Source organism: Trachypithecus francoisi, unplaced genomic scaffold (assembly GCF_009764315.1).
Source record: "Trachypithecus francoisi isolate TF-2019V2 unplaced genomic scaffold, Tfra_2.0 Lachesis_group9, whole genome shotgun sequence".
Classification (NCBI taxonomy): Eukaryota; Metazoa; Chordata; class Mammalia; order Primates; family Cercopithecidae; genus Trachypithecus; species Trachypithecus francoisi.
Window position 1 is genome coordinate 37222125 of NW_022681474.1, and position 24655 is coordinate 37246779.

General features: G+C 41.1%; 1 protein-coding gene across 3 annotated transcripts in view; it reads right to left on the minus strand.

The window, feature by feature from the left end:
- Positions 1-2072: 2072 nt before the first annotated feature.
- Positions 2073-24655, minus strand: part of PLA2G12B (phospholipase A2 group XIIB) — a 30364-nt gene continuing 7781 nt past the window's right edge. The window contains exons 2-4 of one of the 3 annotated variants that reach the window (XM_033209266.1): positions 17557-17633; positions 15802-15967; positions 2073-2624 (exon numbers count right to left, since the gene is read on the minus strand). In XM_033209266.1, the coding sequence (XP_033065157.1) occupies positions 2503-2624; positions 15802-15967; positions 17557-17633 (365 nt within the window). In that variant the 3' untranslated portion in view covers positions 2073-2502. Of the gene's footprint in view, positions 2625-15801; positions 15968-17544; positions 17634-24655 lie in introns of all 3 variants that reach the window. The other 2 variants (XM_033209265.1, XM_033209264.1) reach the window with 2 other exon arrangements.

Below are 24655 nucleotides of genomic sequence, written 5' to 3' on the forward strand. Positions count from 1 at the left end.
TGAAGTGCAGTGGCGCAATCTCAGCTCACTGTAACCTTTGCCTCCCGGGTTCAAGCAATTCTCCTGCCTCAGTCTTTTGAATAGCTGGGACTACAGGCATGTACCACCACACCCAGCTAAATTTTGTGTTTTTAGTAGAGTTTTTCCAGGTTGACCAGGCTGGCTTGAACTCTTGGTCTCAGGTGATCCACCCACGTCAGCCTCCCAAAGTGCTGGGATTACAGGCGTGAGCCACCGTGCCCAGCCATCTTTTGATGCTTCTAATATATTGCCTTAAGTGAAATATTTTTACCTAATAAATATTAATAAATTCATCAACATGTATTTAAGTGCTTCAATGAGATGTAACAGAATTAAAGTTTGGTACCATATTCCCTGTTATTTGGTATTCTGTACCCTCAGGTTGATAAGATAATAGAAAAAAGTATACAATTCTGCCATACTCTGTTTTGTAGGTACTTAATAAGTTTTATTGAAATAAACTTATAAACCACAAAAAATAAAAATATAAACCACAAAGATAAATTTTATCTGCAGTTAACTCCAATTTCTTTATATGCCAATTAATTTTATGGCCTTTACATAAGATCGGAAAAGTTTTTCTGCTTTTAGTTTTTAAAAGTTGCTGCAGCCTGGGCTCAGTGGCTCATGCCTGCAATCCCAGCACTTCAGAGGCCAAGGTGGGAGATTTCCTTGAGCCCAGGAGCTCAAGACTAGCCTAGGCAACATAGTGAGACTTCGTCTCTACAAAAAAATTGTTTTAAATTCGCCTGGCATGGTGGTGTGCCACTGTGGTTCCAGCTACTTGGGGAGCTGAGGTAGGAGGATTGCTTGAGCTCAGGAGGGTGAGGCTGCAGTGAGCCATGGTAGTGCTGCAGCCTGGGTGACAGAGGGAGACCTTGTTTCAAAGAAAACCCCAAATCCCAAAAAACAAACAAACAAAATGCTACGTTTAATAGTTCTTAGTAGAAAAGTAAAATTAACAAAAGTAAGGGCAAGGAAAAAAGGATTTAGATAGAAGTCAGCAACTTTTTCTGTAAAAAGCCAACTGGTAAATGTATTAGGCTTTCTGGGCCCTGCAGTCTTTGTCACAGCTACTCAACTTTGCTGTTGTAGTACAAGGACAGCCACAGAGAATATGTAAACAAATGTGAGCATGGTTATTCCAAAAAAGGATTCAAAACCAGGCTTTGAGCCAGGTGTGGTGGCTCACGCCTGAAAACCCAGCACTTTGGGAGGCCGAGGTGGTCGGATTATTTGAGATCAGGAGTTCGAGACCAGCCTGGCCAACATGGTGAAACCCCATCTCTACTAAAAATACAAAAATTAGCCAGGCCTGGTGGCAGGCATCTGTAATCCCAGCTACTCAGGAGGCTGAGACAGGAGAATCGCTTGAACCCAGGAGGCAGAGGTTGCAGTGAGCCAAGATCTAGCCACTGCACTCCAGCCTGGACGGCAGAGTGAGACTCCCTCTCAAGCAAATAAACAAACAACAACAACAACAACAACAGGCTTTGGGCTAGGCTTGGTCGACAGGACTTAGTGGGCCAATTTCTGCTGTAGATTAGTGGCCCCCAGCCCTGCTGTGCAGCAGAATCACCTGGAAAACATTTATAAAATACCAGTGTGTATTCTTTATTGGTTTGTTTTAAAGGATTCTCAGGTGATTCTAATCCATGGTTAGGGTTGTGACCCGCAAGTTAGGGAATGGCTACTTGTCTCTCACTCCCGACAGGCTGCAGGAACTTTTCCTAGCCAGCTCCATTAGTAACTCTTACCAAGTACATCTCAGATCTTAGCATGACTCTAACATCATTTAGTAACTGGGAATACCAGCAGGGTTAGGTCACCGAAGGGAAAAATGAATCCTCAGAGACCTAATTCCATCTGACCTTCCCCTCCATTGGCCGTAATCAGGTAAGCCTCTGAACCTGCCCACCTGTTTTCTCTTTTTAGCATCAGTGGGAATAACTGTGGTCATCGGTGGAACTTACCAGGTTGGGTTTTGGTCTCTTCTAAGTGAAATGGAAGCATATTGGTGATAATGGAATTCATTCATCTCTATCCAAATGTTCTAAAAAGTACACTTTATTAAATGTGAGATGCTTACTGGCAACTGAAACATGGGCCAGCAGAAAGTCATTGCCTCCCAAATGCCTGGACTCCCCACAATTTCACTCATGAATATAATTGTCAGGTCCAGGAATTGCAGGGTTTTCTTGCATTTTAGTCTTTAAGCTAAGAACTGAATTTCCAGGCAACGTGTCTTGGTTGGGGAGAGCAGTCTTAAATGAAGAGTAGCCTTCAAACCACTCCATGTTTTTTCCAATTTTCCTCAAAGGATAGGACTCACTTTCCAGGTGTAGAAAAATGTTACCTTTCTCCTGCTTTGTGGTGTCCAAACTGTTGGAAGAACAAATGAGTCACGCTGACTCGAAGATTGACATCTCGAAGGCTGACAGCTGTGGTGTCACTCAAAACCGGGAAGCAATCACTTCTTCCTCATAACTCTTCCTTCTCCTCCTCTGCACAGATGCAAGCTGCCCGCTGACTATTCATAAAGGGGCGGCAGCCCAAAGTCCACACGGTGTTGAACACAGTGTCAACCAGGGAATCACAGGCTACTTGAAAAAGATGAAGAGGGATAGAAAGGTTAACACTGAGTAATTTTGAAGAGGAACTGTACTTCCAGAGATGACATGATACCCAGAGGAAAGTAGAGACAGTAATCCAAATATAGAATTCAAAGGAAGAGCATACATTTCAGAGAACATTCTCAGAAAAGCTCCCACCCAATCCAATAAAGCAGAAGACACCTGGAGGTACCCTCGCATGTGGGCCCTTGGTCAAAACAATGGTGAGCAACCAGAACCTCCCACACCACCGTGCTCACTCCATGGAGAATATTTTTTGCAGAAGACTCTCTCTTTTATGTTTTCCATAGCTTTCCCATCTATGGACATACCACCCGGAACACACCCAATCTCGCCTATAGTTTTCACTGTTCAAGTATTGGATGAACAACCATTCATTGATGGAAAAACATTTGCATGTGTTGGATATGTTCGTTAGCCACTGTCTTAGGAGCCAAGGATACAGAGACAAAAGGCATCATCCTCAACTTAAGGACTCCATAGTTTGGATAAAGAGGTGGACAGGTAAACAGATAGCTACACTACTTCATGATGAAAATAACCCCAAGGTGGTATGAGAGCCCACAGAAAGGGTCTCTATCCCTTTGCAGCAAGGGTTATTAGGGGAGGTATCTTAGAGGAAGTAAGATACCTAAGTTTAAACTAAAGAATGGTCAGGAAAACGAAGTACTGATGCATACTAAAACATGGATGAATCTTGAAAACATTATGTTAAGTAAAAGAAGCCAGACACAAAAGGCCACATATTGTATGATTCCGTTTATATGAAATTTTCAGAATAGGCAATCCATACGGAGAGTAAAACAGAGATTGTCTAGGGCTGGGGTGGGGTAGGGAAGGTAATGAGTAATGACTGTTAATGGCTACAGGGTTTCTTTTGGGACTAATGAAAATGTTCTAGAATTAGATTGTGGTGATGGTTGTACAATTCTGTGAATACACAAAAACCACTGAAGTGAAGGGTATATTTTATGGTATGTGAATGATATATCAATTTTTTTTAAGTTGGTTCATTGAAAAGATAAAAAATGTTGACAAACTTTTAGCTAGACTAACCAAGAAAAAAAGAGAGGATTCAAATTACCAAATTCAGGAATAAGAAAGAAATGTCACCAACAATCTTACAGAAATAAAAAGGATTAGGGCCAGGCACGGTGGCTCACGCCTGTAATCTCAGCACTTTGGGAGGCCGAAGCAGGCAGATCAGAGGCCAGGAGACCTCCTGGCTAACGAGACCCTCTAGGCTAACACAGTGAAACCCTGTCTCTACAAAAAATACAAAAAATTAGCAGGGTGTAGTGGCGGGCGCCTGTAGTCCCAGCTACTCAGGAGGCTGAGGCAGAAGAATGGCATGAACCCGAAGGCGGAGCTTGCAGTGAGCCAAGATCACGCCACTGCACTCCAGCCTGGGCGACACAGTGAGACTCCATCTCAAAAAAAATAAAAATAAAAGTGATTACAAGGGAATACTATGAATAACTACATGCCAAAAAATGTGGATAACTTGGATGGAATGGACAAGTTTGTAGAAAGACATGAACTGCTGAAACTGACTCAAGAAGAATAGAAAATATGAATAGATTGTTAGTGTATACAAATACAATTACTAACCCAAGCTGGTGATTTAGTTATTTAAAACTTCCCCAAAGAAATCCAGTTCTACTTGGCTTTACTGGGGAATTTTACCAAACATTTAAAGAATTAATATCAATCCTTTCTAAACTTTTTAAAAAATTAGAAGAGAAGGGATCATTGCCCAACTCATTTTACGAGGTCAATATCACTCTGATACCAAAACCAAAGACATCACAAAAATAACAAACTATAGACTAGTATCTCTTTTGACTATAGATGCAAAATCCTCAACAAAATACTAGTAAACTGAATCCAGCAACATATAAAAAGGTTTACATCATGACTAAGTGTGATTTAGCCTAAGAATGCTAAACTATACTAAAATCAATTAATATGATACACTACATCAATAGAATATAGAACAAATACCACATGATCATCTCAATAGATGCAGAAAAAACATTTGAAAACATCCAACACTTTTTCATGATAAAAACATTCAGCCAGATGCAGTGGCTCACACCTGTAATCCTAGCACTTTGGGAGGCCAAGGCAGGTGGAGCACCTGAGGTCAGGAGTTCCAGACCAGCCTGGCCAACATGGTGAAACACTGTCTCTACTAAAAATACAAAAATTAGCCAGGCATGGTGGCGGGCGCCTGTAATCCCAGCTACTCAGGAGGCGAAGACAGGAGAATCGCTTGAACCCGGGGTGCGGATGTTGCAGTGAGCCAAGATTACACCACTTCACTCCAGCCTGGGCATAAGAGTGAAACTCTGTCTCAGGAAAAAAAAAAAAAAGAAGAAGAAGAAAAATAAACAACAACAACAACAACAAAAACACTCAACGAACTGGGAAAAGAGGAGAACTCCCACAACCTGATAAAGACCGTCTAGAGACAGCCATAGCTAACAATCATGCTCAGTGGTGAAAGACGAAATGCTTTTACTCTAAGATCAGAAACAAGACAACAATGTCCACTCACAACACTTCTATTCAATGTTGTATTGGAAGCTCGAGCCAGGGCAAGTAGGCAAGAGAAAAAAATTTTAAAAATCCAAATTGTAAAGGAAGATGAAAAGCAGATGGCATTATCTCATATATAGAAAAACCTATGGAATCCATGAAAAAAATCAATTAGAACTAAGGAGTTATTTCAGCTGTGTTGCAGGATATAAGATCAATGTACAAAAATCAAATGTATTTCTATATATTATTAGTAAATGATCTGAAAATAAAATTTAAATACAATTACATTTCAATAGCATTAAAAAGAGTAAAATACTCAGGAATAAATTTAACAGAAGTCCAAGATTTGTACTGTGAAAACTATAAACACATTGTTGAAATAAAGAAGACCTAAATAAATGGAAAGGACATTGATATAAATATAATTTTGTTAAGATGGCAATATTCTCAAATTGATCTATAGATTCAATGATAACCCTCTCAAAATTCTAGCTGCCATTCCTTGGAGAAATTGACTAACAGTTCCTAAAATTCATATGGAAATGTGAGGGACCCAGAATGTCCAAAATAGTTTTGGCAAAAAAGTACACAGTTTAAGAACACATCTTGATTTCAAAATTTACTGCATAACAACAGTAACAGACAGCATGGTCCTGACATAGATCAGTGGAATAGAACTGAGCGTCTAGAAATAAATCTTAACCTTTATGGTCAATTGATTTTTGACAAGCATGCAAAGATAATTTAATGTAGGAAAGAATAGTCTTTTCAACAAACAGTGCCAGAAGAACTGAATATCCACATAGAAAAGAATGAAATTGGGCCTTTTTCTTTTTTCTTTTTCTTTTTTTTTTTTTGAGATGGAGTCTCATCCTGTTGCCCAGGCTGGAGTGCAGTGGCCGAATCTCAGCTCACTGCAAGCTCCACCTCCCGGGTTCACACTATTCTCCTGCCTCAGCCTCCAGAGTAGCTGGAACTACAGGCACCCGCCACCTCGCCCGGCTAGTTTTATGTATTTTTTAGTAGAGACAGGGTTTCACCGTGTTAGCCAGGATGGTCTCAATCTCCTGACCTCGTGATCCGCCCGTCTCGGCCTCCCAAAGTGCTGGGATTACAGGCTTGAGCCACCGCGCCTGGCCTAGACCTTTTTCTTACACCATATACAAATATTAACTCAAAATGAATCACAGACCTAAATGTTAAGAGCTACAACAATGAAACTCTTAGAAGAAAACATGAGTAAATCTTTGTGACCTTGGGTTAGGCAAAGCATTACTACGTATGACACCAAAAGTACAAATGACAAAAGAACAGATTTAAAAAATAGATAAATTGGACTTAGAATTTGAAACTTCTGTGCTGCAAATAATACCATCAAGAAAGTAAGGAAAAAAAACAAAAAAAAGGGGGGAGAAAATATTTGCTAATCATATATCTGATAAAGGACTTGAAAATATAAAGAACTCTTACAATTCAATAATAAAAAGACAACACAATTTAAAAAGAGATAAAGAATCCTAATAGACATCCAAGTATATATACAATGGCCAATAAGCACATAAAGAGATGCCCAATATCAGTAATTGTCAGGGAAATGCAAATTAAAATCACCATGAGATACAACTTCACAGGGAGTAGGGTCTATAATTAAAAAGACAGATAATGACAAATGTTGGTGAGGATGTGGAAGAGCCTGAGCCTTCACAATTTGCTGGTGGGAATGCAAAATGGTGTGGCCACTTTGGAAAACAGTTTGGCAGCTCTTCAAAATGTTAAACATAGAGTTACCATTTAACCTAGCAATTCCTCTCCTAGATACATACCCAAAAGAAATGAAAACCTATGTTTCCACAAAAATTTGTGCATAAATGTGTTCATAGCAGTATTATTCATAATAGCCAGAGGGTAGAAACAACACAAATGTCCATCAATTGATGAATGGATAAAGAAAATATGTTGAGGGAGGTTCCAAGATGGCCAAATAGTAACAGCCCCAGTCTACAGCTCCCAGCGTGAGCGATGCAGAAGACGGGTGATTTCTGCATTTCCAACTGCATTTCCAACTGAGGTACCAGGTTTATCTCACTGGGGCTTGTTGGACAGTGGATGCAGCCCACGGAGTGTGAGCCAAAGCATCGCCTCACCCGGGAAGCGCAAGGGGTCAGGGAATTCCCTTTCCTAGCCAAAGGAAGCCGTGACAGATGGTACCTGGAAAATCAGGACACTCCCACCCTAATACTGCACTTTTTCAATGGTCTTAGCAAAAAGCATACCCGATTATATCCTGCACCTAGCTCAGAGGGTCCCACGCCCACGGAGCCTCGCTCACCACTAGCACAGCAGTCTGAGATCAAACTGCAAGGGGGCAGCGAGGCTGGGGGAGGGATGTCACCATTGCTGAGGCTTGAGTAGGTAAACAAAACTGCTGGGAAGCTCGAACTAGGTGGAGCCCACTGCAGCACAAGGAGGCCTGCCTGCCTCTGTAGACTCCACCTCTCGGGGCAGGGCATAACTGAATAAAAGGCAGCAGAAACTTCTGCAGACTTAAACATCCCTGTCTGACAGCTTTGAAGAGAGTAGTGGTTCCCCCAGCATGGAGTTTGAGATCTGAGAATGGACAGACTGCCTCCACAAGTGGGTCCCTGACCCCTGAGTAGCCTAACTGGGAGACACCTCCCAGTAGGAGCCGACAGACATCTCATACAGCTGGGTGCCCCTCTGAGATGAAGCTTCCAGAGGAAGGATCAGGCAGGAACATTTGCCGTTCTGCAGTATTTGTTGTTCTGCAGCCTCCGCTGGTGATACCCAGGCAAACAGGGTCTGGAGTGGACCTCCAGCAAACTCCAACAGACCTGCAGCTGAGGGGCCTGACTGTTAGAAGGAAAACTAACAAACAAAGGACATCCACACCAAAACCCCATCTGTATGTCACCATCATCAAAGACCAAAGGTAGATAAAACTATAAAGATGGGGAGAAACCAGAACAGAAAAGCTGAAAATTCTAAACATCAGAGCACCGCTTCTCCTCCAAAGGAATGCAGTTCCTCACCAGCAACAGAACAAAGCTGGACAGAGAATGATTTTGACGAGTTGAGAGAAGAAGGCTTCAGACAACTGGTAATAACAAACTTCTCCAAGCTAAAGGAGGATGTTTGAACCCATCGCAAAGAAGCTAAAAACCTTGAAAAAAGAATAGACGAATGGCTAACTAGAATAAACAGCATAGAGAAGACCTTAAACCACCGGTTGGAGTTGAAAACCATGGCATGAGAACTATATGACGCATGCACAAGCTTCAGTAGCCAATTCGATCAAGTGGAAGAAAGGGTATCAGTGACTGAAGATCAAATTAATGAAATGAAGTGAGAAGTTTAGAGAAAAAAGAGTAAAAACAAATGAACAAAGCCTCCAAGAAATATGTGACTATGTGAAAACACCAAATCTATGTTTGATTGGTATATCTGAAAGTGATGGGGAGAATGGAACCAAGTTGGAAAACACTCTTCAGGATATTATCCAGGAGAACTTCCCCAACCTAGCAAGGCAGGCCAACATTTGAATTCAGGAAATACAGAGAATGTCATAAAGATACTCCTCGAGAAGAGCAACTCCAAGACACATAATTGTCAAATTCACCAAAGTTGAAATGAAGGAAAAAATATTAAGGGCAGCCAGAGAGAAAGGTCAGGTTACCCACAAAACAAAGGGAAGCCCATCAGACTAACAGCGGATCTCTTGGCAGAAACCCTACAAGCCAGAAGAGAGTGGGGGCCAATACTCAACATTCTTAAAAAAAAGAATTTCAACCCAGAATTTCATATCCAGCCAAACTAAGCTTCATAAGTGAAGGAGAAATAAAATCCTTTATAGACAAGCAAATGCTGAGAGATTTTGTCACCACCTGGCCTGCCTTACAAGAGCTCCTGAAGGAAGCACTAAATGTGGAAAGGAACAACCAGTGCCAGCCACTGCAAAAACATACCAAAATGTAAAGACCATTGATGCGAAGAAGAAACTGCATCAACTAACGAGCAAAATAACCAGCGAACATCATAATGACAGGATCAAATTCACACATAACAATATTAACCTTAAATGTAAATAGGCTAAATGCTCCAGTTAAAAGACACAGACTGGCAAATTGGATAAAGAGTCAAGACTCATCAGTGTGCTATATTCAGGAGACTCATCTCACATGCAGAGACACACATAGGCTCAAAATAAAGGGATGGAGGAAGATCTACCAAGCAAATGGAAAACAAAAAAAAAGCAGGGGCTGCAATCGTAGTCTCTGATAAAACAGACTTTAAACCAACAAAGATCAAAAGAGACAAAGAAGGCCATTACATAATGGTAAAGGGATCAATTCAACAAGAAGATCTAACTATCCTAAATATATATGCACCCAATACAGGAGCACCCAGATTCATAAAGCAAGTCCTTAGAGACCTACAAAGAGACTTAGACTCCCACACAATAATAATGGGAGACTTTAACACCCCACTGTCAACATTAGACAGATCAACAAGACAGAAAGTTAACAAGGATATCCAGGACTTTAACTCAGCTCTATACCAAGCAGAACTCTTGGTATAGACATCTACAGAACTCTCCACCCCAAATCAACAGAATATACATTCTTCTCAGCACCACATCGCACTTATTCCACAATTTACCACACAGTTGGAAGTAAAATACTCCTCAGCAAATGTAAAAGAACAGAAATTATAACAAACTGTCTCTCAGAACACAGTGCAATCAAACTAGAACTCAGGATTAAGAAACTCACTCAAAACTACTCAACTACTTGGAAACTGAACAACCTGTTCCTGAATGACTACTGGGTACATAATGAAATGAAGGCAGAAATAAAGATGTTCTTTGAAAACAATGAGAACAAAGACACAACATACCAGAATCTCTGCGACACATTTAAAGCAGTGTGTAGAGGGAAATTTAAAGCACTAAATGCCCACAAGAGAAAGCAGGAAAGATCTAAAATGGACACCCCAACATCACAATTAAAAGAACTAGAGAAGAAAGAGCAAACACATTGAAAAACTAGCAGAAGGCAAGAAATAACTAAGATCAGAGCAGAACTGAAGGAAATAGGGACACAAAAAACCCTTCAAAAAAAATCAATGAATCCAGGAGCTGGTTTTTTGAAAAGATCAACAAAATTGATAGACCACTAGCAAAACTAATGAAGCAGAAAAGAGAGAAGAATCAAATAGATGCAATAAAAAATGATAAAGGGAACATCACCACCAATCTCACAGAAATACAAACTACCATCAGAGAATACTATAAACACCTCTACGCAAATCAACTAGAAAATGAAGAAGAAATGAATAAATTCCTGCACATACACCCTCCCAAGACTAAACCAGGAAGAAGTTGAATCCCTGAATAGACCAATATCAGGCTCTGAAATTGAGGCAATAATTAATAGCCTACCAACTGAAAAAAGTCCAGGACCAGATGTATTCACAGCTGAATTCTACCAGAGGTACAAAGAGGAGCTGGTACCATCCCTTCTGAAACTATCCCAATCAATAGAAAAAGAGGGAATCCTCCCTCACTCATTTTATGAAGCCAATATCATCCTGATACCAAAGCCTGGCAGAGACACATACAAAAAAATGAGAATTTTAGACCAATATCCCTGATGAACATCGATGCAAAAATCCTCAATAAAATACTGGCAAACCAAATCCAGCAGCACATCAAAAAGCTTATCCACCACGAACAAGTTGGCTTCATCCCTGGGATGCAAGGCTGGTTCAACAAATGCAAATCAATAAATGTAATCCATCATATAAACAGAACCAAAGACAAGAACCACATGATTATCTCAATAGATGCAGAAAAGACCTTCAACAAAATTCATCAGCCCTTCATGCTAAAAACTCTCAATAAACTAGTATTGATGGAACATATCTCAAAATAATAAGGGCTATTTATGACAAACCCACAGCCAATATAATACTGAATGGGCAAAAACTGGAAGCATTCCCTTTGAAAACTGGCACAAGACAGGGATGCCCTCTCTCACCACTCCTATTCAACATAGTGTTGGAAGTTCTGGCCAGGACATTCAGGCGAGAAAAGAAATAAAGGGTATTCAGTTAGAAAAAGAGGAAGTCAAATTGTCCCTGTTTGCAGATGACATGATTGTATATTTAGAAAACCCCATGGTCTCAGCCCAAAATCTCCTTAAGCTGATATGCAACTTCTGCAAAGTCTACAGATACAAAATCAATATGCAAAAATCACACACATTCTTATACACCAATAACAGACAGAGAGCCAAATCATGAGTGAACTCCCATTCACAATTGCTTCAAAGAGAATAAAATACCTAAGAATCCAACTTACAAGGGATGTGAAGGACCTCTTCAAGGAGAACTACAAACCACTGCTCAATGAAATAAAAGAGGACACAAACAAATGGAAGAACATTCCATGCTCATGGATAGGAAGAATCAATATCATGAAAATGGCCATTCTGCCCAAGGTAATTTATAGATTCAAGGTCATCCCCATCAAGCTACCAATGACTTTCTTCACAGAATTGGAAAAACTACTTTAAAGTTCATATGGAACCAAAAAAGAGCCCACATTGCCAAGACAATCCTAAGCCAAAAGAACAAAGTTGGAGGCATCATGCTACCTGACTTCAAACTATACTACAAGGCTACAGTAACCAAAACAGCATGGTACTGGTACCAAAACAGAGATATAGACCAATGGAACAGAACAGAGGCCTCAGAACAGAGGCCTCAATGGAACACCACACATCTACACCCATCTGATCTTTGACAAACCTGACAAAAACAAGTAATGGGAAAGGATTCCCTAATTAATAAGTGGTACTGAGAAAACTGGCTAGCCATATGTAGAAAGATGCAACTGGATCCCTTCCTTACACCTTATACAAATATTAATTCAACATAGATTAAAGACTTAAATGTTAGACCTAAAACCATAAAAGCCCTAGAAGACAACCTAGGCAATCCCATTTAGGACATAGGCATGGGCAAGGACTTCATGACTAAAACACCAAAAGCAATGGCAACAAAAGCCAAAATTGACAAATGGGATCTAAAGAGCTTCTGCACAGCAAAAGAAACTACCAGCAGAGTGAACAGGCAACCTACAGAATGGGAGAAAATTTTTACAATCTACCCATCTGACAAAGGGCTAATATCCAGAATCTACAAAGAACTTAAACAAATTTACAAGAAAAAATCAAACAACTCCATCAAAAAGTGGGCAAAGGATATAAACATATACTTCTCAAAAGAAGACATTTATGCAGCTAACAGACACATGAAAAAATGCTCATCATCACTGGTCATCAGAGAAATGCAAATCAAAACCACAATGAGATACCATCTCACACCAGTTAGAATGGCGATCATTAAAAAGTCAGGAAACAACAGGTGCTGGAGAGGATGTGGAGAAATAGAAACACTTTTACATTGTTGTTGGGACTGTAAACCAGTTCAATCATTGTGGAAGACAGTGTGGCAATTCCTCAAGGATCTACAACTAGAAATACCATTTGGTTCAGCCATCCCATTACTGGGTATATACCCAAAGGATTGTAAGTCATGGTACTATAAAGACACATGCACACGTATGTTTATTGCGGCACTATTCACAATAGCAAAGACTTGGAACCAACCCAAATGTCCATCAATGATAGACTGGATTAAGAAAATGTGGCACATATACACCATGGAATACTATGCATCCGTAAAAAGGATGAGTTCATGTCCTTTGTAGGGACATGAATGAAGCTGGAAACCATCATTCTGAGCAAACTATCACAAGGCCAGAAAACTAAACACCGCATGGTCTCACTCATAGTTGAGAATTGAACAATGAGAACACTTGGACACAGTGTGGGGAACATCACACACCAGGGCCTGTGGTGGGGTGGAGGGATGGGGGAGGGATAGCATTAGGAGATATACCCAGTGTAAATGACGAGTTAGTGGGTGCAGCACACCAACATGGCACGTGTATACATATGTAACAAACCTGCACTTTGTGCACACATACCCTAGAACTTAAAGTAGAATTTAAAAAAAAAAAGAAAATACGTTACAGCCATACAATGGAATATTATTCAGCAATAAAAAGGAATGGAATACTGATACATTCTACAACATGGATAAACCTTGCCAAGTGAAGTAAGTCAGTCACAGAAAACCATATATTGTATGATTCCATTTATATGAAATGTCCAGAATAGGCAGTTCTAGAGGTAGAAAGTAGATTCATGATTTCCTCAAGCTGGGCAGGGGGAGTTTGGGGAGAGACGGTTAATGGCTCTGGGGTTCCTTTTCAGGGTGATGAACGTGTTCTAAATTGACTGTGGGATTGACTGCATAACTCTGTGAACATATTTAAAAGCATTTAAATGGGTGAATTGTATCGTGTGTGAATTGTAACTTAATAAATCTGTTTCAACAACAACAAAAAATGAATGATTAGTGTGTTCCACACAGGGGCAGAAAGGAATGGGCCGTCTACCCAAGTAGTTTGATTCACCAGGTTGGAAACACTCTGCAGAATCTACAAAGGGACATTTCTGAGCCCACTGAGGCCCATAAGGAAAAATAGAATAGTCTGTGATAAAAAGGAGAAATAAGCAATCTTTGAAAATGCTGTATGATGGGTGGATTCACCTCACAGAATGGAACCTGTGTTCTGATTCACCAGGTTGGAAACATGCTTTTTGTAGAATCTACAAAGGGACATTTCTCAGCCCATGGAGGGCTATGAGAAAAACATCTAATATCCCGCGATAAAAACTAGAAGCAAGCTACTGAAAATGCATTGTGATGGGTGCATTCATCTCACAGAAAGGAACCTGTGTTTTGATTCACCAGGTTCGAAACACTCTTTTTGTAGAATCTAAGAAGGGTTATTTCTGAGACCATTGAGGCCTATAAGGAAAAATCGAATAACGTGCAAAAAATAAGTTAGGAACAAGCTATCTGTGAAAGTGCTTTGTGATGGGTGGATTCATCTCACAGAATGGAACCTGTGTTCTGATTCACCAGGTTCGAAACACTCTTTGTAGAATCTACGAAGGGACAGTTCTGAGCCCACTGAGGCAGGAGTCAGGAGAGAGACCAGGAATGCCCAAGATGATGGTGGAGGGGAAGGCTAGGGCTGAATCAGAAAGGGCTATGTACGGCATACTGAGGAGTGTGCATTTAATCCACAAGGAGGAATGTACTGAATGATTTACACAGGGGGTCAAGATGATCAGATTTGTGTGGCATATCTGGTCCCAATGGTGACCATCAATTAGATGGGACACAGAGACTGGGTTAATTTGCAGTAACCAGGCAAGTGGGATATGAAAGAGATATTTGAGAGAATGAATCAATGGGACATTGCTTGCAGAAAGTAACTTGACCTGACCATAGATTAGCAGCAGGTACTTTTTCACCCTCTGTAGAAACAAAATAGAATGATACTCCCTTTCATAGAGCACACTGAATTATTCACATTTCCAAGCCCTCACACCTTCACCTCCAGACTGCACGCTAAACATTGATCTATGAAAAGATCCAACATTCTCTTTACTGCAGACACTGTCTGTGCTGTGGAGCCAGCTCTTTATCAGCCTGCATTTCAACGCTTGTCTTCTAAAAATAGAAAATGCTAATTCACACCTGGATGCAATATCCTGGCTTCAGAAACTGAGAGAGTAAAAACTTCCTAAGTAAATTAGGAAAAAGAAATAGTCAGTGCTAGAAACTAGGTAGCAAAGCAGTTGTTTAAAATAACTATCCTTGCTGGGCATGGTGGCTCACGCCTGTAATCCCAGCACTTTGGGAGGCTGAGGCAGGCAGATCGCTTGAGTTCAGGAGTTCGAGGCCAGCCTGGGCGACATGGCGAGACCCCCCCCATCTCTACTAAAAATACAAAAATCAGCTGGGCATGGTGGCACATGCCTATAATCCCAGCTACATGGGAGGCTGAGGCACAGGAATCACTTGAACCCGGAAACAGAGGTTGTAGTGAGCCAAAATCACACCACTGCACTCCAGCCTGGGTGACGGAATGAGATTCTGTCTCAAAAAATTTTTTTAAAATTTTAAATAAAATAATTGTCCTCAAGTGTATGGAGATCTTTACACAGAAAAGGTTTTTTGAATTCCTACCCTGACTGAAAACAAAACAAACAAACAAAAAAGGCTTAAGCCAAACCATGTGGTCCTATAAGGAATATTCCTGATATGGAAAATTATTTAACAGTGGAATGGATAATCCAAGCCAGTTGGGCAATTCCTTCTCCAGCCTTAAATGATAGATTTTTATTTTTTCTGGGAAGGCTTTGGTGTAGTCGTTTACCTTCAGGAGTGGTGCCAGCAGCTCGCGGGCAGGACAGCAAGAACTTTAGTGAAGGAGTGCCCAGAATCTTTCCTTCACCATTTCTTGCTCAGCCACAGTGTTCTGTCAAGATTATTCAGTTAGCTCTGATGATCTCTTTGAGTCAAGGGGTTCTGGCTATATCTCGGTGTGAAAACAGGAACAAAACTCCCTGTGCATTGTACATGCCATTGAGATACCTACCTTCCACTTTGGAGACAAAGCCCAGACTCCGCTTAAGGTCAGAGCAGATGGAGTGGAGACACCATCGGAATTTTGCATCGCAGCGATATTTGTTGGCACCGCACGTGTCATAGCAGACGTCCAGCTGGTTGCAGCACTTGGTCATTGCTGGAATGCCCAAGTCCATCTGGGGAAAAGGGAAGGAAGGGAAAAGAAGGGGAAGAAATGCCACGTTTAGACTAAGGACCTTAGGCAACCTTGCCCACCTTGTTATTAACTAGCCAGTTCTCACATTTCTATTGCATATCCCGATCAATTCGGAAACACCAATGACTCAGTAAAATGCCAACAGTCACAGGATTACAAGTTTTCATTGTTACTTAGTTATTAGTTCAATAAGCGATTCTGGCCCATTTTTCACCTTTTTTTTTTTTTTTTAGATGTTAATAATTTTAAAATCCAGAGGCAGCTTACAGTAATGAAAATAGAGACCGGAAGGGTAGTCAAGAGAGCAGAGCCACAGGGCTTCTAAATGTAATTAACACTTAACATTCCCATATGAGATTTTGTGTGAGCAAAGGATTCTACGGCTAAGAAGTATAAAAAACGAGACCATCGTGGCTAACATGGTGAAACCCCGTCTCTACTAAAAGATACAAAAAACTAGACGGGCGAGGTGGCGGGCGCCTGTAGTCCCAGCTACTCGGGAGGCTGAGGCAGGAGAATGGCGTAAACCCGGGAGGCGGAGCTTGCAATGAGCTGAGATCCGGCCACTGCACTCCAGCCTGGGCGACAAAGCAAGACTCCGTCTCAAAAAAAAAAAAAAGAAGTATAAAAAAAATTCAGCCTCAGTTCATCAAGAGATCACCAGCATCCCAGACAGCACTATTTTAAGGGTGTGTATGTGTGAGTGTGTGTGGATGTGTTGGAAAGTAGAGTGGGTATAGAACACACAGCTCCTGATCACAAGAGGGCTGTAATTAAAACACAACATCTCACACACACCCATGCTTACTAAGCAACCTATAAACAACTGTAAATGTAGTGGCATAAACTGTGTAACTAAGTTCATAAAATGCCACATGTGTCTGGGCGTGGTGGCTCATGACTGTAATCCCAGTCACCTTTGGGAGGCCGAGGGGGGTGGATCACTTGAGGTCAGGAGTTCGAGACCACCCTGGCCAACATGGTGAAACCATGTTGGCCAAAAATACAAAATTACAAAATACAAAAATTAGTACCAAATACAAAGTACCAAAAATACAAAAATTAGCTGGGCATGGGGTATGTTTGTGTGTTTGCAGATTTCTATGATGTCAGCACTCCAAACATAGCCAGTTTGGCACTACTAACATGAAGTCAGCTGCTTGCAAAAGTCATGACAATATGCAACAATCAGCTCTCACTGGCCAGCACCAGCTGGCTCCAGCACGTCACTGGAATGGTCCACTAATTTCAATAAGTCAAACCTGTCAGATCTATCGCAAATTAAGTTATGTCATGATGTCCTAAGTCTCAGCTGACATTTTCAGTGGTGATTTCAAAGTTCTGATCCACTACCAAGGGTTTATCTGAGGGACAGCTGTCCCTGGGAAAAGGAAATCACATATCTTCTCTGAAAATTCTCTCCCTCATATCCAATTTAAAATACTTAATTGTATTGCTCAACTTTTTTCCAGAAACAATCACTTCCATCAAGGATAACTCTAGGATTGCTCTCAGTCAAAACCAATCAACCAAGAAGGTAATGCTGGCAGTACATACACTTTCTGGTACCTTGAGACCCAGGAAATAGGAGCCGCAGCCGTTGGGCTCTTGGGGCTTGTAGCCAGGTCTGGGCATCGGTGCCTTTCCTTGCAGGAGGAAGAAAGGAAAGCAAGAAGAAATATTTAGAAATCAAGCATTTGGGAACATTCATCAAATGAAAATTTTCTAAAAGCATATTTCACTTTTTCTTTAAAAGTCACTGTTCCTCACATCCAAATCAGGTGATGATGATGGTGATGTCACAGAAGAATAACGACTTTCAGATGACTTTGACTTTTTCTCCTGATCTCAAAAAATCTCATGAGGTTTTTTTTTTTTTTTTTTTTTTTTGAGACAGGTTCTCTCTCTGTCACCCAGGCTGGAGTACAGTGGTGTGATCTTGGCTTACTGCAACCTCTGCCTCCTGAGTTCAAGCAATTCTCCTGCCTCAGCCTCCCAAGTAGCTGGGATTACACGTATGTGCCACCATGCTCAGCTAATTTTTGTAATTTTAGAAGAGACAGGGTTTCACCATGTTGGCCAGGTTGGTCTCGAACTCCTGACCTCAAGTGATCCACCTGCCTCGGCCTCCCAAAGTGCTGGGATTACAGGCGTGAGCCACCGCACCCAGTGAGCACTTATTTACTGACATTTCTAATGTTTTTTAAATGCATAACCTTGAAGATAAGGGCCATGGCAAAATCCAACTAAAGCTCAAGCTTCCTCATTCCTTAACCACTGCAAGACCATACACCACTCAAAGAACAAACAGAACACAACTTGATCGTACACTTAAGGAATCAGAATTGTAACAACACCACAAAAGGGTTTTAACTTGCAGGAAATTCAAGCAAGATTCCATAAACCTAGAGCATGATCGAGCAAAGAGCAAAGAAATCACCCCGATGTGATATCTTAGGCATTTATTTCATAGAAGTAAGCAGAAATGATCTGAACAGCTTTTGAATTTCTCTTTTTTATGATCTTTCAAATGTGTAGAGAGAAGCTTTATCAGTTGTATCAACGGCAGTGCCCACAGGTAAAGATAACCTTGACCTGAGATGACCTCAGGACAGCCATCTGCAGTGGGTATTTTATCCCATTATCCAGATAAGAAACTCGAGCTAAGAGGTCGCATGACTTGCCTAACATCATAGAAAAAGTGGGGGAAATAGGATATAAAGTCAGATTTCCTGTTTGTCTCCAAAACCCACGCTCCTTCACCACATCTCTGCCTCTTTTTAGGAGATACAAGACCTTAGAGTAAGGCATAAGACACTCTTTCTTTCTTTCTCTTTCTTTTCTTTCTTTTTCTTTCTTTCTTTCTTTTCTTTCTTTTCTTTCTTTCTTTCTTTCTCTCTCTCTTTCTTTCTCCCTTCTTCTTCTTCTCCTCCTCCTCCTTCCTTCCTTTTCTTCTTCTGCTTCTTTTTTTCTTTTCTTTCTTTCGTTCATTCATTCTTTCCTTCCTTCCTTCCTTCAATATTCTCCTACCAGGTATTAATTTTTAATTATTTCGTATTATGAAATATTTCAAAACTGTTGAAAAGTCAGAGAAACAAAGAACTCGTACCAAATGCACAAACATAATAAATGTTAACATTTGCCAAACTTGCTATAAATTTTTTTTTTTTAATTAAATGTGACAGTTAAAGTACAGGTTCAGGGTGCTGTTGAAGCCTCTTTGCACTCATCATTTAGTTTTAACTTTTAGACACTAAGTTTATGTTTTAAAGCCCTCACTTTGTGTCATTCTGCAAAATTGTCTTGATTATGCTTGGACCTTTACTCTCACAAAGAATTTTGCAATTTTTTTGAATTTGTAGAACCAACTTAGTAAATTCTATAAGAAAGATGGTCAAGAGTTTTATTGAAAAATCCATTGAATGTATAGATTTGGAGACAGCTGCCTTTCTTAGGATACTCAGTCTTCCCAAATATAGACACGGTATAGTTCTCTGTTTACTTATGTCTGCCTGTATGTCATTCAACAGAGCACTGCAATTTTCTCCATATGTGTATTATACTTTCTATATACCTATATTATTCAGATCCTTAAACAAGATTGAATATCTCATAAAAATCCGGAGCTAAGACTCATGCCTCTGGTATAGTAAATCTGCACTTTCCTAGAACCCAGGCTGCTTCCAGCTTTCTACTCTACCAGCTCTAGAGTGTAGCCCTGATTCTCATGGTCTAAGATGGTGCTTCAGCCAACATCCATATTACCTGTAACAGGACAGGAGGAGTTGGAAGGGTCCAGCCCCTCTCTTCAGTAAACACACTCCAGAATGTTATACACGTCACTTCCTCATACTTCCCTCTCGCCAGACCTTAATCAAATGGCAAAATCTGGTTGCAAAGGTGGGCTAGAAAATGAAGTGGGCAGCCATGAGCCCAGCTAAAATGTGGAAAGAGGGGCTTGATACTGTAGAAAAGAGGAAGAATGGATATTAGGGGACACTAAGCAGTTTCTGCCACAGTTTGGGTATTTGTTGCTGTGATACATGTGGTTATAACATTGTGGTCCAAGATGACTTCCAATGATCCCCACCTCCTGGTATTCACCTCCTTGTATATAGCCCCAGGAGTGGTCTTTGTGACCAAGATAATACTGCAGACGTGGAGGTGTGTTCCTCCTAAGACTAAGCTATAAAAGACCACAATTTCTGTCTTGGGTTCTTACTCTCCCTCTCTCACCGTTCACTCTAGGGGAAGTTATGTCATGAACAGTCCCATGGAAAGACCCATCTGGCAAAGAACTAAAACCTCCTGTCAATAGCCACATGAATTTAACAAGAGATCCTCCAGCCCCAGCTGAATCTCCAGAGATGGCAGCATCAGCTGGGCAACATGACCTCAACCTTATGAGAAACTGACCCAGAATTGCCCAGCAAAGCCACTCCAGGATCCCTGACCCTTAGCAACTGTGTGATATAATCTTTGCTACTGTAAGCTGCTAAGCTTCGAGGTACCTTGTTGCTCAATAATATATAACTGTTTCAGTTGCCATTAGGATTTTTTTTTTCTTTTTTTTTGAGACGGAATCTCACTCTGTCGCCCAGGCTGGAGTGCAGTGGTGCAATCTTGGCTCACTGTAGTCTCTGCCTCCCAAGTTCAAGTGATTCTTCTGCCTCAGCCTCCTGAGTAGCTGGGGTTACAGGCGCACACCACCACACCCAGCTACTTTTTGTATTTTTGGTAGAGATGGGGTTTCACTATGTTGACCAAGCTGGTCTCGAACTCCTGGCCTCAAGTGATCCACCCACCTTGGCCTCCCAAAGTGCTGGGATTATAGGTGTGAGCCACCTTGCCTGGCCTGCCATTATGATTTTAATCTCTTTGTTATATTTTTTCTATGACAGCTTTATTGAGCTATAATTCATATATCATATACATTCACTCATTTAATGTGTACGATTCGATGGTTTTGGCATATCCACAGAGTTGTCCAGTCAACATCATAATCTAATTTTAGAACATTATAATCTCAAAAAGAAACCCCGTACCCATTAGTCACCACTCCCATCTCCCTACCCCCAGCCCTAGGCAACTCCTTCCCATGAATTAAATCATACAACAGGTGGCCTTTATTTTTTTTTTTTTATTTTTTTTTTGTTTGAGACGGAGTCTTGCTCTGCCACCCAGGCTGGAGTGCAGTGGCCAGATCTCAGCTCACTGCAAGCTCCGCCTCCCGGGTTTACGCCATTCTCCTGCCTCAGCCTCCCGAGTAGCTGGGACTACAGGCGCCCGCCTCGTCGCCCGGCTAGTTTTTTGTATTTTTATGTAGAGACAGGGTTTCACCGTATTAGCCAGGATGGTCTCGATCTCCTGACCTCGTGATCTGCCCGTCTCGGCCTCCCAAAGTGCTGGGATTACAGGCTTGAGCCACCGCGCCCGGCCACAACAGGTGGCCTTTAATGTCTGGCTTCTTTCACTTAGCATAATGTTTTCTCGTTTCATACATGTTGTAGTATGTATCAGTACTTAAGTTATTTTTATTGCCAGAAAAACCTTCCATTGTATAGACATACCACATTTTGTTTGCCCATTCATTGGTTAGTAGACATTTGCGCTGTTTTCACCCTTTAGCTATTGTGAATAATACTGCTACTAATATTTGTAGACAGGTTTTTGTGTGGACATGTGTTTCATTTCTCCATCCTCCATAGGATTGCTGGGTCATATGGTAACTCTGTTGAACATTTTAAGGAATTGCCACACTGTTTTCCAAAGTGGCTGCACCACATTCCCACCAGCACTGCATGAGGGTTCCAGTTTCTCCACATCCTCATGAACACTAGCTATTGTCTGTCTTTTTTATTGTAGCCATCCTGCAGGAGTGAGGTGCTGTTTCACGGTAGTTTTGATTTGCATTTCTCTAATGATTATGTTGAGCATCTTTTTATGTGCTATTGGCCATTCATATAAATTCTTTTGGAAAATGTCTTTTTAAAGCCTCTACCTACTATATAATTGAGTTATTTATCTTTTTACTATTGAGTTGTAAGTGTTCTTTATGTATTTTGGAAGCAAGTGCCTTGGCAAATCTGCAAATATTTTCTCCCATTCTGTGGGTTGTCTTTTCACTTTTTTGATGGTGTAACTATTTATTTGTTTTTTTTTCTTCTTCTTCTTCTTCTTTTTTAAGAGATGGGGTCTCGCTGTGTCACCCAGGTTGGAGTGCAGTGGCACAATCATAACTCACTGCAGCTTCACGCTCCCTGGTTCAAGTGATCCTCCTGCCTCAGCTGTCTACGTAGCTATGACTGCAGGTGCATGCCATCATGCATGGCTAACTTGTAAGTTTTTTTATAGAGATGGGGTCTTGCTATGTTGCCCAGGCTGGTCTTAAACTCCTAGGCGCAAGCAGCTCTCCAACCTCAGGTTAATGAGCTGCTAGAATTACAGGCATGAGCCACTGTGCCCTGCCTCTTTTCATTTTCTTTTTTTCTTTTATTTTTTGAAACAGGGTCTCTCACTCTGTCACCCAGGCTGGAGTGCAGTGGTGTGATCTTCGCACACTACAGCCTTGACCTCCCAGGCCCAAGCAAGCCTCCCACCTCAGCCTCCCTAGTAGCTGGGACTACAAGTGCTATCACTGCACCTGGCTAATTTTTGTATTTTTTTGTGGAGATGGGGTTTTGCTATATTGCCCAAGCTAGTCTTGAATTCCCAGACTGAAGCTATCCACCTATCTTGGCTTTCCAAAGGGCTGAGATTATAGGCATGAGCCACAGCATCCAGCCTTCTTTTTCTTATTGAGGTGAAATTCAGATAACATAAAATTAACCATCTTAAAGTGTGCAATTAAATATATTCACAATGTTGTACAACCATCACCTTTAACTAGTTCAAAAACATTTTCATCACCCCCAAGGTAGACCTTGTGCCCACTCAGCAGTCATTCTCTGTCTCAGGCAGTTTGGATGCTATAACAAAAATACCATAGACTGGATGGCTTACACAGCAGAAATTTATTCCTCACAGTGCTGAAGGCTGGGAATTCCAAAATCAGGATGCCAGTGCATTCCGTGTCTGGTGAGGGCCTTCTTCCCAGCTTGCAGATGGCCTTGTCTTCTCTTCTTTCTCTTTCTCTTCTTACAAGGACACTAGTCTCATCATGGTGGCCCCACACTCAAGACAGCATCTCAGCTCACTGCAACCTCCGCCTCCTGGGTTCAAGCCATTCTCCTGCCTCAGCCTCTGGAGTAGCTGGGATTACAGGTGCCTGCCACCACGCCTGGCTAAGTTGTTGTATTTTTAGTAGAGACAGGGTTTCGCCATGTTGTCCAGGCTAGTCTTGAACGCCTGACCTTAAGTGATCTGCCCTCCTCGGCCTCCCAAAGTGCCAAGGTTACAGGTGTGAGCCACCGCGCCTAGCCAGAGAATGAAACATCTTTTTCACAACTTTGCTGAAAAGGGCATTCGCTACAGACTTGGCTCTGTTTCTTGGGTTACCCTCTGCCTTTTTGCCCTTGATAACTCACAGAAGAGAAAACTCTGCTATTCTAGTTTGAAAGATACCGGAATGGAATTCCTATCCAGCCTGCAGCTGATGATGGTTATTTTTATTTTATTTAATGTTTTATGTTAACTGCAGAAATTCTGTTTAGAAATGAAGCTGAAAGTATAAGTTCTAAGACAAAAGGTAATGGTTTCAGTCTAGGCAGAAACTGAAATCATTCAAGGATACCATATCCTCAAATTATCGTTTGAGGAGCTTATGGTTGATGTTTTAAGTCTAGGCATTAATAATGTATCATATCCACAGATGTTTTATTTTCTGGCTGGAGCTGTTTATAGGAGTGAGAGGCCGACAACTTGATCCTGTTCAAATTCATATTTTAGTGTTCATAAAAAAAGTTTTATTGGAACACAGCCACACTCACGATTTAGCTATGGCTGCTTTCACAGAAAAAAACAGCAGAAGACTGTTCTAATCTTGATGTGAGGATGGTTTTCTAATCAAGACATAAAATTCAGAAGCCATAAAGAAAGAGACTGACAGATTTGATCTTATAAAACTTAAAAGCTTCTGAATAAAGTGAAATACCATAAAAGTCTTAAAAGACAAACTGGAGGGAGATTGAGGAGAGTTAGCCAAGAATCCAAGAGCTCTGCCTGCCAGTGGTGGACACTGCCTCCTGAGCCCACCCTTTTATCTCTGTCACTGGAAAGAGCAGCACAAACTTTCAGGGCTTTGTGTCCCAGGGCAAGAGTTTTGCCTTCTCAGGAGGGTGCGTCCATCCTCTCCACCCGGCTGGTTCCCCGGGAGGTGCTGGCAGGGAGTGAGTACACTTTATTGAAAGGTACATCTGTAGCAAACCACTGTGGCACACATTTGCCTGTGTAACCAAACTGCACAACCTGCACATGTACCCCAGAACTTAAAAATCAACATTAAAAAAAGGATTAACATATATATTTCCAAAATAAATTCACGGGAGTGATTTTTTCCTCTCTGGCAGCAATAGTTCTTATCACTCTTCTTTTAAATTTTGCCACTCTGTTGGCTAAAAGTGGCATCTCGTTACTTTAATTTGTAGGCCCCGATCAATACTGAATTCAACCATATTATTTGTATGCAAACCATTTAGTTTTTCTTTTCTGTCAATTGCCTATTTCCATT